This window comes from Pestalotiopsis fici (assembly GCF_000516985.1).
Source record: "Pestalotiopsis fici W106-1 unplaced genomic scaffold PFICI_Scf_5, whole genome shotgun sequence".
NCBI classification, from domain to species: Eukaryota; Fungi; Ascomycota; class Sordariomycetes; order Amphisphaeriales; family Sporocadaceae; genus Pestalotiopsis; species Pestalotiopsis fici.
In genome coordinates this window covers 1,052,580-1,066,852 of record NW_006917095.1, presented here as the reverse complement: position 1 = coordinate 1,066,852, position 14,273 = coordinate 1,052,580, and the positions used below count along the sequence as shown (strand labels likewise).

The 14,273-nt window shown below is 49.3% G+C and overlaps 5 protein-coding genes across 5 annotated transcripts; 2 read left to right on the top strand and 3 right to left on the bottom strand.

Annotated features, from left to right (window-relative positions):
* Window positions 1–317: 317 nt before the first annotated feature.
* On the top strand, window positions 318–560 carry PFICI_07643 (uncharacterized protein; the record flags this gene model as incomplete). The annotated part of the gene is made up of 1 exon (XM_007836224.1): window positions 318–560. One exon carries the CDS (start codon window positions 318–320, stop codon window positions 558–560), a length of 243 nt encoding a protein of 80 aa, XP_007834415.1.
* Window positions 561–1,565: 1,005 nt separating this feature from the next.
* Window positions 1,566–5,144, bottom strand: PFICI_07642 (uncharacterized protein; the record flags this gene model as incomplete). Its single annotated transcript, XM_007836223.1, has 3 exons — window positions 1,566–2,515; window positions 2,573–4,974; window positions 5,113–5,144. 3 exons carry the CDS (start codon window positions 5,142–5,144, stop codon window positions 1,566–1,568), a joined length of 3,384 nt encoding a protein of 1,127 aa, XP_007834414.1.
* Window positions 5,145–7,502: 2,358 nt separating this feature from the next.
* PFICI_07641 (uncharacterized protein) lies at window positions 7,503–8,715 on the top strand (the record flags this gene model as incomplete). Its single annotated transcript, XM_007836222.1, has 5 exons — window positions 7,503–7,747; window positions 7,825–7,979; window positions 8,036–8,462; window positions 8,525–8,584; window positions 8,643–8,715. 5 exons carry the CDS (start codon window positions 7,503–7,505, stop codon window positions 8,713–8,715), a joined length of 960 nt encoding a protein of 319 aa, XP_007834413.1.
* Window positions 8,716–8,927: 212 nt separating this feature from the next.
* Window positions 8,928–10,957, bottom strand: PFICI_07640 (uncharacterized protein; the record flags this gene model as incomplete). Its single annotated transcript, XM_007836221.1, has 2 exons — window positions 8,928–10,576; window positions 10,651–10,957. 2 exons carry the CDS (start codon window positions 10,955–10,957, stop codon window positions 8,928–8,930), a joined length of 1,956 nt encoding a protein of 651 aa, XP_007834412.1.
* Window positions 10,958–12,756: 1,799 nt separating this feature from the next.
* On the bottom strand, window positions 12,757–13,831 carry PFICI_07639 (uncharacterized protein; the record flags this gene model as incomplete). The annotated part of the gene is made up of 2 exons (XM_007836220.1): window positions 12,757–13,045; window positions 13,101–13,831. The coding sequence occupies 2 exons, from the start codon at window positions 13,829–13,831 to the stop codon at window positions 12,757–12,759; spliced, it is 1,020 nt and encodes a 339-aa protein (XP_007834411.1).
* Between the last annotated feature and the right edge of the window lie 442 nt (window positions 13,832–14,273).

Below are 14,273 nucleotides of genomic sequence, written 5' to 3'. Positions count from 1 at the left end.
TCCACTCCTTTACTCTCATCACACCGACATTCACTTATTTCAATTGTCCATTTTCCCTCGGATCTGACCATTCATTTTGCCATTTAAAACAAGACAAAGAGTTCTTATACAACACCACACTCACTCACTCTCACACACACACTCTCTCATACACTACCAATCTTGAGCCAACTCTTTACTTTGCCACCAGACTACAAGCCAAACAGTTAGACACGACCTTTATACACACACAAACAAGACCATCAAACCTCTTGATATAAAAGGAGGCAACAAGAAAGCTCTCACCCAAACTGTTTACCACCACCACCATCGCCACCATGTGCAAATACTACGCCCACGCCTTTAGCTGCAAGCACATGTCCTTTACCTTTGCCCGGTTCTGCAACCCAGCCTCGTTTACTCAGACCCCTTGCGACAAGCGCACCATTTGGCACACCATTGGCCTCGAGGAGGCCTGCGATGAGTGCCAGATCTGGTGTCCCGACAAGTGCCCGCCGCCGCCGCCCGTCGTCAAGGTCCGCCGCGGCGGCGGCGGCGGCGTCAAGATGAGGAGATCGTGAAGGAAATTTCAAGAACAAGACTAGAATGCTTTCGACTCATTCTTTTTCTTTCCTTCTCTCTCTTTTATACGTTTTCCTGCAAGATCTGACGTTCCTTTCTTACTACTGAGGCGTCTGATGTGTTTTCTCATCATGAGCACGTCTGGTGGATCAAGAACACACCACGGAACTCGTTATTCCTGTTTGATGTTCATGAAGCGAGCAGCGGACAGCACTTGTATACGAATGGAGGACACCAAACGACACCATATATTATCACGAACCTTTATTTACGACTTTGGGTTTTGAGCCAGCGTGGGATAGACTGTGGGACCCGGCGTGGTTTGCGGAGTTTTTGGGCGGGTTTACCTGGTTTCATTCTTTTTTCCAATCCTTCTGATCTGGGTTGATGCAATTTTGTTTGTGGAGTTTCACTTCTATTTGGAGCTTGGGAGATCAACTGGGCTTGGCGTTTATTCTCTCTTCTTGTTATTACATTTTCATGTCGGGCTGTGACGGATTTCAATTGTGTATGATTGCTGGCTCAAGATACACACACACACAACAGTAGAGGAATGACAGTACAAAACAAGAAGGGGGATTGATGAAAAGGTATACACAAAAAGGTCTTGGGGAACAAGGTTGCGTTGCCAAGCAAATGAGCATTGCTGGTAGCTAGATAAGATCCGGGTTATAGACTTTTGAACTTTTTCAGTGTGCAGGATCTAAATCATTATAATTCATGTCTGCGTGTAATTTGCTTTCTTTTTTCCTCTGCAGTAGTATAGACTGCTGAGGACCTTTCATCATCCAAGTAAAGCCAACCATATAAAAAGCGCCTGTGCCCATGAGGATTTGTATAGACGTGATACTAGTGGTATCCCAAGTGAAGAAATAAAGTGCCCGTGTATGTACGACGCCGAATATGCTGTCCCTGTCCGTGTTTTTTTCCAACCATTATCCATACCCATATGAATTAGTTTATAAGTAAGTATATACAACGCCAGATTATGCAATTCGAGTGCATCATTTCAGCAGGGCCGCAGGTCTACCTCTGAGAGTCGACGGCTTATTACGTCTTCGACTCATGATGGTACCTAAGCCGTCCTCCAATGCTGAAATTTCTTCACTCCCTTCGAATCGCTCGTTGCCGACTAATATCACTTTGATGACATTGCTAAGCCCGATTGCGACGCTGCCTCTTCCGACGCGGACCATTGGTCCAGTCTTGGTGACAAAGAGATGTTCGTCGTCAGTCTCCCGGCATAGGGGTAAAGTGTCCCAGGACTCTTTATTGTCCGCCTGGGAGAGCATCCATATCTCCCACATGTCCTCCATTTTGACAGGAGATATCGGTTTCGGCGTGTGACTGGGTCGCCGCCGGCGGAGTTCTCCATTGCCATTCTGATGAGCACTTCCATTCTCCGTCCGGGCCTTGGGTGAAGGCTTCTTCCTTACACCTAGTAATATCCTGGAAGGAAGTGCTTCCCATGTGCCCGGGTCCTTGACTACACTCCTGCGCTCTTTGGTTTCGGGCCATCGACAGCATGTCTTGCTTACTGGCTGCCCGGGTTCACGGAAGCAAATAGACGCGCCTTCGTCTTGCGGGGTGTACGTTTGGACGACTAGATCCCGGGTGAATGCATTCAGGTAAGCGAATGTGAGATATTTGAGACCGACGGAGCCACATCGCATCGTTCTTCTCTTTGAGTGAAAACATTTCAATGTTTTCGGTTGTATCGGATCAGTCTTGAAGGAATGTATAGCACAATATGAAGTGGCATCAACCAGATCGATTGATTGCACTCTGACAACAAGGATGAATCCAAGCTCGGGCAATGCCACAAGTGACATGAACTCTTTGTCTCTTGGTCGTGGTATGTCAACTGTGTTGCAGTTCCAACCTGAAGCTTCTTGACTCAGGCAGTGGACTTGACCATTACGGAAGGATGTAATAATTTTGGTCGTGGATTTTGCTTCAATAGTATTAGTAGATAAAATAAAGATGAGTGCAATAAATGAGGAATCTTTACCTTTCTCGATAAGAGCGCCGACTGAGACAAGGGCTCCTTCGGAGATTTCATAGCTGACAGTCGCCAGCTGTTCCGGTTTGATCTCAGTCATGATACCATTGCGACGCAGTAATATGACTGGATGGACTCCCTCAACCTCTTGCGCAGCAAAGAAGAAAGCTTCAGGTCGGTGACCGTGATCAGCCACGGATATAGTTGGGCCCCATTGACACTCCTGCAGGTCCCACAAGAGGACGGTTTTTGTCATGAGTAAAGCTAGCCACCGGGACTCGTCGTCGATACACATGGCAAGAATCGGAAAGACGATCTGAGCTGTTTCGCTCCCTTGGAGATCGTAACTCCCACCAGCTTTCACATCCCAAACTCGTATGGTTCTGTCCAGTCCAACAGAGACGACATGCCCGTCAGAGGACGCACACAACGCCACAATATCCAGCAAGTGACCTTGACCCAACGTCTTCACGGTCAAGAGGGGCTCCTCTTCCGAGCCGTGTAGCATTATTGTATTTTCAGACATTTCATCGTAAAGCAGATAGTTCATGAGAATGCGCACCAAGGCGCCAATAACCAGAACGGTCACAACAAAGGGCAACGTTTGGTGCCGTACAAAGTCATAGACTGCGGGTAGAAACGGGGGCTCTTTGGTAGAGAGCATTCGATCGGCCCCCTTTTTGACAAATATAATCGGGTCGAATACCCTGGCAACGTAGCTGTGGGCTTCTGGTTTCACCACATTGATGACTTCTCGGGCCGTTTCGTGATCTTGCAGTCGCAGCCAGGATGTTGGGCTCCTGGCCTGATGAATATCAACAAGTAGTGATGACTTTGGTGTATGGTCTTTGTATTTCCTGGTTATCATGGTGATGCGACCCAAAGTTCTCAGGAGGCTTTCGTTTTCGAAAAAGTGCCATTGCGCAATCAGCACGAATCCCACCATGACAATGGTACCAGCGATTCGAGTTGACATGGCAATCTTGCCCTGCAATAAGGCATCGAGCCATGTTTGCCGGGCTTTTGCTTCTGCGGGCGTTCGATGATTGCGAATGGAAGCCTTTGCTAATGCGTCGCTGAGTTCAGTTCGGCGGACATCCACGCTGAGAACCGAAAGAAAGAAGGTTGATAGGTAAAAGAAGTCGAATATAATGGCTATGGCGGCAAAGGAGCAGAATGCTTGAACACCAGGCGACACAATATAGGACAATCCCCATAGGATGAGAAGATTTTGGCCAACGCTAGCGAGCGCAACATGACTGGTTGTGCCAAATGCATGGCCGATGCGATTGCTGGTATTGCTTTCAGATGGGGTCAGAATGACGGCATTGATGAGCCTGAAAATGTTTTCCAGGCTCATGGAAAAGATGGCGACGGGATATGCCAGCTGCGGGATCTTTGATAGATCGATTTTGAATATAGCGCAGAGCGTAAAGCTGGATAGGATCGAGAGGACGAGCTGCGCCATTACTGTTACAACCAGGCCAATCTTGGACTTTACGGCTCGCAATTTGGTGAGGCTGACGACAAAATAAGCAGTCGTGAGAAGATAGGCAGCACCCAAAGCAAGACCATCGTGCAGCGACATGGGCCGGAACTGAAACTCGTATATCTGGCTGCGATAGCTAGTTCCATCAGATGGATATACGTCCCATTTGTCAGCCATTTTGCGGGCGAGCTCTTCGGATTTCGCCTGCCAGATGCGGCCAACGGGGGAATTTCGTCGGTGAATCAGGGTAATAACAAGAGCATCAGCAGCCGCTAATCGACGATCTTCAAATCGCTTCCCACTAAACACTATCGAATGGCGTAGGGTGACGTTGACTGAAGTGTGCTGCGTTTTCTTGTTATTGACCGTGGAGATGATGTCCGGATCGGTTTCAACCTTGTTCATGTCGCATGACCAGTAGAGTAACGGCGAGTGAAAGAACCAAGACTCGTCTGTCAGGCCATTGATAATGTGAAAAGTATCGCGCTGCCGGGGGTTCAAATCGAGGGCGGTTGTATGCGAAAAGTCTATAGTCTCGAGAGGCAGAGGGAGCTGGCGAGGACTAAAGTCAATCGTTGGCCCGAGCAATTCGTTTTGCAATTCCAGAGCGCCCATCAGCACATCTCGATCGAGAGCTCTCATGTAGTCGCCATGAACCCAGATGTAGCGCATCATGACATCGGGCTCAATGCCGCTCTTCTCTTCAAGCGGTTGCGCATCGGTCCAGACATGGTGAGGGAGATTGGAGGCGCCATTGGTAAAGTCAGTGGTATATAGGAACGGGAACGGATATATCAGAACAGCTGCAACAGTGACTGATATTAATAAGGTGGTAATGACATGACGGGCAGCGTATCTGCCGTATCGGGTGAAGGCATCGCGCAGAGGATGGGTCGGACTGAGTACGGGGGCTTCGGTCGTTCTAATTCAGGTGTCAATAGAGTTCTGCGGGATGCGGGAGGGAGCAGCAGCAGCGCCAGGGCTGGGCAGGGCAAGACAGGAAGGGCTGGATGAGAAGGAGGGACAGCAGATATAAAGCAGCAGAAGCCAATTTACGCACCCTCTAAAAGGATATAGCAAGTACCAAATCATCCTCTCGGCGCATTGGTGTGTATGTGTGAGCGGGTTGTTCTATGGATTGTGATGTCTGAATGGTGGTTCTGATCGGTTTCGCCACATATGGCTGTCTGTCGCGAGAGCAAGAGGGGGCATGATCTTGAGGAGTTGAGGACGAAGAAAGGCGCCGCTAAAACCCGAGGCGCAAGTCGAGCTTCATCAAGTGCTTTCCTCCTCTCGTCGGTGAGTAGGAAGGAAACCTGGAAAGGGTGTAGGCAGGCAAGTTATGTAAGGTAGGTCGTAGCAGTAGGTAGTAGATAGATAGTCGGCGGCTTGAGACTTTTGGTGGAGGAAAAGAAAGGACCAATGTCGTTAGCCCCAAATATGTTCGCCAAAAAACCACTTTAGCAGTCGGATCCGAGGCTGTTTTAGGCCTAACCGCCACCAAGTCGTGAGATGATCGAGAGAGAAGGAGAAGGAGACCCAGACAAGTGATTTGTGCGCTACTTACATCTAGGTACGCAGGCGATCGGTGGGTTTGGATTGGACCAGACCATTCAAAGAAAGCAGCCAGGCAGGAAGGTCTGCTGGAGTTGAGCACGAACTGGGCACGAGCACGTAGCTGCATTTGGAGATGTGGGCAGCGGTGCTTCTTTTCGGGCGGGCGGACGAGTAGGTAGACTGTCTAAACTACGGACGGAGTACCAGGCTTCGGCTTACGCTAATCAATGTACCTATCTACGCTAATGCGCCGGGGAGGCTCATGTCATTCACACTCATCCCGTCAACTGCCCAGCGTGCCAGGTGGTTACTGGAAGTCTCATCAGTCAGAACCTTGCAGCCCATTCAATTGAATTGGAGGTCACTAAAACAAGGGGCCCTTGAACACGCCAGCGCTTGGGGCTACCTTCAATTGCAGTGCAAGCTAGGGGGTCCCCATGCTGAGTGGCACCTTGGCGGGGTGCTGCCCGCTTCCCGCGCAACCTGTCTCCCGTGCGTACCGAGTGGCCGATCCTCTGTGAAGGATTTGATTGATTGACCCAAAGTGTCCAATTGCTTCCTCAACATCTTCTACGGAACAGGTTCCGGTACATGTATTCATGGTGATCAGCCTACCAAGCGTACATATTGGGAGTGTACGAACTGCAGTGTGCGTTTGATGGAAAGCGAAGCGGGTATGCACAGACGAACCTTGATTATAGAAGCATGTCATATAAAAGGTTCTTCTGCGCATATGGGCATTCAAGACGAGAAGAACTTCTCCTGAAGTTCAGCAACGACGTAAGCTCTCCCTGAATGGAGTAGCATGCCCTATCAATGTAGCCTAGCTCGGCCCCTCAGGGTCTTGGGTCCCCCCAGCTGAAAGAAGGAGTCCAAGACAAATACTCTATTTGCTGTAAGCAATGCGAAACCTGACTCGTGGGCTGCTGATCGCATCCCCAAGAACCTTGGTCTTGGTAACGAAGTTACGAGCCTGCCAACATTGATGCCCGACAGCCGCTGATAAATGGTGACAAAGAAAAAAAAGTCGGTGTCCTGCAAGACAACTTGACGATTTGCTGTCCGTCTTATCAATTGGCAAGCGTCGTCACACATACATATGTAAGTATATCAAGTAGGTAAGAGTAGGCAAATGTTCGGCGTAACGGACGTTGCTTTGCCCCACCACCAAAACTCATCGCAAGCGAAGGTCATGTACGAATCAGTAGTGTCAACATTGTCTCTGGTTGCACAAGAAAATTTACTTTATGACTTGGAGCATGACCCATTGTCCAAGGTACTTCAAGGATCTAGAATTTTGTGGCCGTTGAACTCGACGTTGCAACTTGGCCTATGAGCCATGGAAAGGATATATTCATATTTGTTTTCCCCATGACTGTAAAAAGAATGCAATTTTGAACAATAGCATGTCTAGAGAGCAATGGCAGCACAGCGCAACCTGTGCTGTGATTTAAGGTATTCACTCGTCTGCAAATTCTCCCATTGGCCAGCACGGAGCGAGAAGATGGAGACTCGCCGGGCACCCGGGCCCGTCCCACACAACCAACCAATTTGCGGAATTTGTACCGTAGGTAGCCTCATCAAGCCAGTCCAGCCAGCCTAGGACAAAACATACGGCTATGGCTGCCACTATCTTACACCATCGCCTTTTTGTCACACCCTCCATTGCAGCGCAACTCAAAAAAGTCTTTCATTGATCGTACGACAAAATTCCATAAATCGACTTGCCGGAATCGAGCACGCTATCTCGGCCGAGATCTCCGAGAGATCTGCTGGGTAGAGCCTTGTGAATCCTGCCGCCGGCATAGAGATCGATCTGCAGATCCTAGCTCAAGCCTTGGACAGGGAACCCGCTTCTGCTGAATCTGATTTGGGAATCAAGAGCTGGTCGAAATGGCATTGGCAAACGACACGCTCCAAGAACTCATTGTGAGCTACAATGAGCTGAACTCGTCAGTCATTGAGGAGCTGGACGAGGAACCAAGTCCTCTGGAATTCATGCGCTTCGTAGCAAAGAACACGCCGTTTGTCATTCGCAACGGGGCAAAAGACTGGCCAGCCACCAAGCAATGGAACGTAGAGTATCTAAGGGAGGCGCTGAGGGGCCATCAGGTCAATGTTGCAATCACGCCGTACGGGTATGGGACCATTCTCTCTTCCAGCCGTCATATAGAGGCAAGCAAAGCAAGGACGGTAGCTCACACGGCATTTGCAGGAACGCCGATGCACCGACGCTCTATGCTGACGACAATACCGTATTCGCCAAGCCACACGAGGAAGATCAACCCTTTGAAGATTTCATCGACTACCTGACGAAACAGGAACTAGAATCGCCCATTGATCCCGTCGAGGTGAGGTATGCACAAACACGTGGGTTTCAACTACCAGCTGCCTAAGCAAGCCACCATCTCATGTTTGTGCCACAGAGAATGATAACCTACGCCACGAATACTCGTCCTTGTTTTCGGAAACCCTGAGGTCTATTCCGTTTGCACGCATAGCCCTGGAAAAGGAACCTGATGCCATTAATATGTGGGTCGGCAACTCGTTTTCGACAACGGCGATGCATCGTGACAATTATGAAAACATTTACGTGCAGATTGCCGGTCAGAAGCATTTTGTCCTGCTCCCGGCCCTCTGCCAGCCCTGCATCAACGAGCAAGACCTGCGTCCAGCTATCTACGTTCGGGACGGAGACAAACTGGAGCTCAAGCTAGAGGATGGACCTCATGTTCCCTTTGCCGTGTGGGATCCCGATCGATCTCATGCAAATACGACTAGGTATTCTCACCTCGCACAGCCTATGCGAGTCACGCTGAATCCGGGAGATATGCTTTACTTGCCAGCCATGTGGTCAGTTCACTACATTAGTCCGAGTCTGCTGGACAAGGTTTGCAACTAACACTGTCAAAAAGGTATCACAAGGTATCGCAGTCTTGCTCAGAAGAAGGGCTCTGTGTAGCCGTCAACTACTGGTATGCTCTACATGCTGTAAGAATGCTTGAATGTCTCTGTTATTAATTCCACCAAAAGGTATGATATGGACTTTAGCGGTCCCTTGTATCCCTTGACATCGTTTGTCCGGGACACGGCACGTCAGACATAGATCAGACACAATTGCTTGTTCCAATATCATTTGGCAACTCCATGGTCGTTCAGTCGTAAGTCTTGTTCATTATAGTGCTGTCAATGATCTCATAATACACAATCATGATCCTGAAAGTTCAGTTTGATCTCTATTCTGTTTCATTCCGCTTCATGCTTCCAAACTCCTCGCCTTTCCAACCCATGTTCCAACAAATTCCAATCAAGGGTGCTTTACATGTTGACGCGTACACCCAATGGATTTCTCAAGTTATCTTCCACGAACCTGCCCTTGTCATCGCAAATCTTCCTCTTGAACAAGGATAGGTCCTTGAGCAACTCATGCATGTAGTCCTGCATCTCGTTTGCCCGTTCTTCGTGAACCTCGGGGATGTAGTCATCGTCGTCGTCGTCGTAGTATTCGTCCGACTCGTTTCCTGTCTCCGAGTCTGCTTGCTTCTCGCCCAAGTCGGGTGGATTGGCATTTTCCTTGTCTACACCAACCGCCTTGAGTGGGTCATTTGTGTTGATAACAACTTCCGGGATTGGGTTCTTCAAGCTGTCGAGTGCCAATTTAAGGTGTAGTCTTAATGCTTCATTCTCCGTCTGCAAGCTGCGAATCTTGCCCTCGGCGACCAGGCTGCGTTCTTCCATCATGCGCTGCATGGCTGCAACGCGATTCTGGTATTCTTCGAGCTTCTCCTCGCTATCCTTTTGATCCTTCTCTCTCCTTCGGGTATCCGCGACTGATTGTTGCAAAAGCCGAATCTCTTCAGCCATGGCTGCAATCTGCGCGTCTCTCTCGGCGGTGGAGATTTGGTCTTGATTGACCACGGCGCGTGTGCGGATACGCTTGGCTTGGTCGGCGTAACGCAACGTCGAGAGAGTTTCTTCATAATCGGACGGGGCAATGCAAGCAATCATGGCCGTCTTGCTGTTGCCACCCAACGAATCCTTGAGCAGCCAGGTCAGGATTGAATCTCGGTATGGGACGATATCGCCCTTTCGTTTGCCCCGGCCGTGCTTTGGATCTGCCAAAGCAGCAATGACGCGACCGAGGGTGGTGAGTGACTTGTTGATGTTGCTACCTTCGCGAAGCCGTGCCCCAGTTGCCTCGGTGGACTTTGCCCTTTCGCTTCCAGCCAAATCGACGAGTCTGATTCTCGAGCTGCGCTCCGTGGTTTCGTCCGTATCCATATCGTGATGGATTTGCTTAAGCATGATGGTAAAGACTGCGTGGCTTCGACTACTGGTGTCGTTCATCTTGGTACTCGCCGTCGTCCGGGATGAGTCGCCCATCTTCATATACCGTAAAATCTCGTTCAAGCTTCTAACAGGGACCTCGGTCAAGTCTTTCACATATGGGCCTTCGGCCGGTGACTCGCGGATCTTGAGATAATACGGTGCTTGATTGGGCACCACGGGGACGAGCAAGTCTCGCACATGTTCGTTGTAGACCTCAAAGTACGACGCGCGAACGTGATACGAAATGTTGGGCGTTTCTTGCTGTGCTGACTCGATGCGCTGGAACAGGTCCTCGCAGGTTCGTGGGATCAGGCCTGGCTGATCGGGTGTTCCCATCATGGTGTACGACTTGCCAGATCCCGTTTGTCCGTAGGCGAAAATGCATGTGTGGTATCCCTCAAAGTTGTGGTCCAGGAATTCCTCGCCCAACACATTGTAGACATCTTCCTGGTGTGCATAGTGTCTGTCGCCTTTGTCGTGACTCCAAAAGGAATTATCAAAGGTAAAGTTCTTCTCTTCGACCACCTTGCGTGTCCTGGCTTTGCTGTTGGCCGGGTCGCTGTCATTTGGGACGTGCAGAGTGGTTGATTGCATGATGGGGTCCATGCTAATGAGGCATTGCGCTCCCCTCTCGATTTCTATATTCGTGTTAGCTGACAAGGTCCACGATTTCATACAGTGAAGCCGACATGGTCGGGACAAGTTTGCGCACCTCTGGGCAGGAAAGCCCGAACTCTCACGACCACCTTGACATTACCACCCCCGTCCATCTTCATGTGTGAAGGCAGTGCGCCATCTCTCGAGCGCAGCGACGGCGTGGAGGCAGAAGAGCGAATGACGCTCGATCGCAGATCCACCGAGGCCATCGATTCGGGACTGTAAACAGGAGACTCTTCGGCGTCGCTAATGTCTCTTTCAAACAAGGGATGATCCAAATCAATCACACAGATTCCAGTCAGTGTCTCGCAAATATCGTCGACAACGTCGCGGAATCGTAGTCTGTGGAATGTGCCGTACATCTATTCCGTGATATTCGACCGTCCTCAGCAGCAGTAGTTGCACATGTCAAGTGGGGTCTGAGATGTTGACTGTGGTTGCCACGGGCAGCGGGGCGTTGGTGAAATGGTAAACTCGCACCCAGCTTGGGGGGTTAAGTTGTGTGGGGAAGGGTGCTGAGCTGGGCCGGCTTTGGGCTCTGGTTTGTTGTGTGGGTGTGACGTGGTGGGCGGATTGACCAGAGGACCTGATCTGCGCTGGGATTAGGTATTTTTAGGCACGTACGAAGGCATATTTCAAAAGTTTATCTTATGGTCCGTGCATGCTCATGTGCGATTACTGCCTTACCTTTACCCTAGTACTGTACGGTGTACTTGCCTCCACTAGAAGCCCCCTAAGGTCCATTATAAGAAGTCCTTATTAAGTGGTATTTCTAGGGCATGCCCGCTAAATAATCTGCTGGAAAATACTGCTCGACACTACTAATTTGAACCACAAAACAACGCCGCATCGAACTTTCATTAATTTCTATAGTAAAAAGAATCTATCGCGGCAAGGTTCCATTAGAATACGTATATAGTGATTTGAATCAGAAATAGAAGCTGTATTTGCGTAAAAGTGCTAAGTACCCTAGGAAATGCAGGGACGTTTTCGCACGGTAGAGCGTGCACGGTCCATGAGATAAACTTTTGAAATATACTATCGTAGAGAGAGCCCCAATAGGTACAACAGTGTAGCGTTAGAAAACAGCCATGACCAAGCCGTGGTGCCAGTGGGACATTGTTGACTTTTACGATCAAGGGGAAAAGATTTGCTCCGGGCAAGAAGATCTAGAGACAAGAAAATTCAAAAGGTAAATATGGGAAGACGGAGATTGTACAACCCTGGTCAAATACTAGCTTCGTCTGGCAGTTTTGGGTTGCGTTGATGTTTGTTTTGAAAGTGCCGAAATCAAAACCTTGATGCAAGCCTCCAAGGTGTTTGTAAGCGACATGACTAAATGACCAGATCCAGCATTAAGAGTGATCAGCAAAGAGAGGCATCTTGCTTTTTCGATGTTGATTTCTTTCATTTCTCTTACACCTGTGGTACTTTAATGCGCGAGATTGATGCAATTTCGTGTATAATAATATTATCCATCATATGTCGTTCTCCCTTTACTGGAATAGATTCCCATACGAAGAACTTCCTTTGCACCAAGGTCGATCTAGAAAAACAACAAGCTCTGGGCAGTTCAGCCATGTTCCTGTCATATATAGCACTCAAATGAATGTACTAGTAGTGCTGTCAAAGCGACTCTTTTTTTTTACTTGTTTTTTGTAGGCTTTTTAAACAAGATTATCGCTCTTGCTCACCGGATCTATCATTTCTGATTCAATGGCTATTAGAGATGCTCCCATTGAAAACCATGTGGGAATTCATGTATGGGCTTCTGAGAACGGTTGAAATTATTGCATTGCAGACGCCTTGGTAAACATCTTGGAGGCTTGTATGCAGTATATCAATCGTGATTTCTTATCGTCTTCAAAGGCGCAAAACCGACCAAGCAGCCTTCGCGTTTCAACAAGTCAATCTCATGAACACTCTGTTGAGCAGTGAAGGCAGGGTCAAGTATTCGGATTTCGGCAGATTTGACCTTGCCTTGGGCTTGAGTACCTAAACTCGCCAGAAGTCGATGCACATGATTGAATATTTTGCAATAAAGATGCGCTTATCATTTTTATTACGATCGAATTCACATCAATTTATTCTCCTCTCCCGGTAGTCTCTGAAGCGCCTGTCATAATTGGGCATAACTCATATGGATTTACACTGGCATCTCCTACACCGCTTGAGCCACACTTCCTTTCATTTCTTCCAGCTTATTTGCTGCCTTCTTGGCTTCCAGAGCTGCAAAGTTGCGTTTCATGGCCGCTTGGGTGAACTGTGTTCCCGTGACTACGGGGTACTTTTTCAAAGGTCCCTGAATCTGACAGTCGGTATTTGGCTGGTTGAAGTACGCCATGCTGTATCTGGGACCATAGTAGTCCACCTCTGGGTTTGTGGGCGTCTTGACGCGGTGGAAAGTCGACTTGAACCGGTCGTCACTCCATGACATGAGGAGATCCCCGCTTGATCATGTCAGTGTCCCGTAGTAGTGTTCGTCTCTCTGGCCAAAGGACTTACATGTTGCAAACAATCTCGCCCGCAGCAGGCTCAACCTTTGTCCAAGTATCACCCAGCCCAAAGGCAGTGAATGCTTCCCTGCCAGGGCAAATCTCCAGTCCGCTCTGGCCTGGTCTTTGGAATAGCAAAGTCAAAAAGTCCCAGTCCGCATGCGCACCAGCGCGGCAGTACCCATCGGGGGTCGGCACTGTTGGGTCGACTGCAAAATAGTGCAGGGCCCGGAGGACTGTTTGGATGTTTGGCCTGGCGATATCGTGCACCTTGATAAAGTAGTCATCAGGGAATCCCAGGCCCCTGGCAAAACACACCATGAGCTTCTCGGAAACCTTTTGCACCTTGCGCATGAATCCCAGGCTTTGCTCCTTGAAGCCCGGGATGGTGTCCTCGGAGAGCCACATGCCGTCCATTAGCTCGCCGAATTGCATTTGATATGATTCTTTCTGATCAGCGACTCCCGTGCTGGGTCGGATCTGGGCCTTCTTTTCCCAGCCCGTGTTCTTGTGGGAAAAGGGGACTGTGGCCTTGACGTCGTCGGGCAGGGAGAAGAAGCGCTCGGCGGCATCAAACTGTGCCTCGACTTCCTCGACCGGGATGCCGTGGTTGACAATGGCAAAGAAACCGTCAGTCTCGGCAGCTGCAACGAGCTGGCTTGTGATCTCGTCTATCCTGGACTCAAAGTCATGAAGAGAGATCTTTGGGATGCTCCGATCGGAGTATTTGGTGTCGACCATATTGGCTGCCCGGCAAATGATGGCAGATAGCGAAATCACACAAATGTACGAATGGAAAATGTATGAATTATAGGAGATCGTCAGGTCTTGAAAGAAACTGATGAAACTGAGCCAGTCCGAGATGGTAGGTGCTGAGAGGTGATTATGACTGAAATATATACGCCCGCGGCCTTCCGTTCCGTTTGGTGAGACTCCACCATGTCGGCCGCTCTCATTATCAGTCGCGGGCTCACCTTGTCTTCCAATCGCCTTCGGAATTGACCCATAGCCAGAGCAAAGATTAAGAATTACCCGGCTTACTCGGCCTGCTCCGGGTGTGGGGAAGCTCTTGTGTGGTTACCTGCCGAGCTATCTTTAGGCACGAAATGCCGAAGTCTTTATCAGCGACGGAGGCGACCGCTTCACTTACCACTTAATCTACTTGGCTGCTCTTGGACTAAGA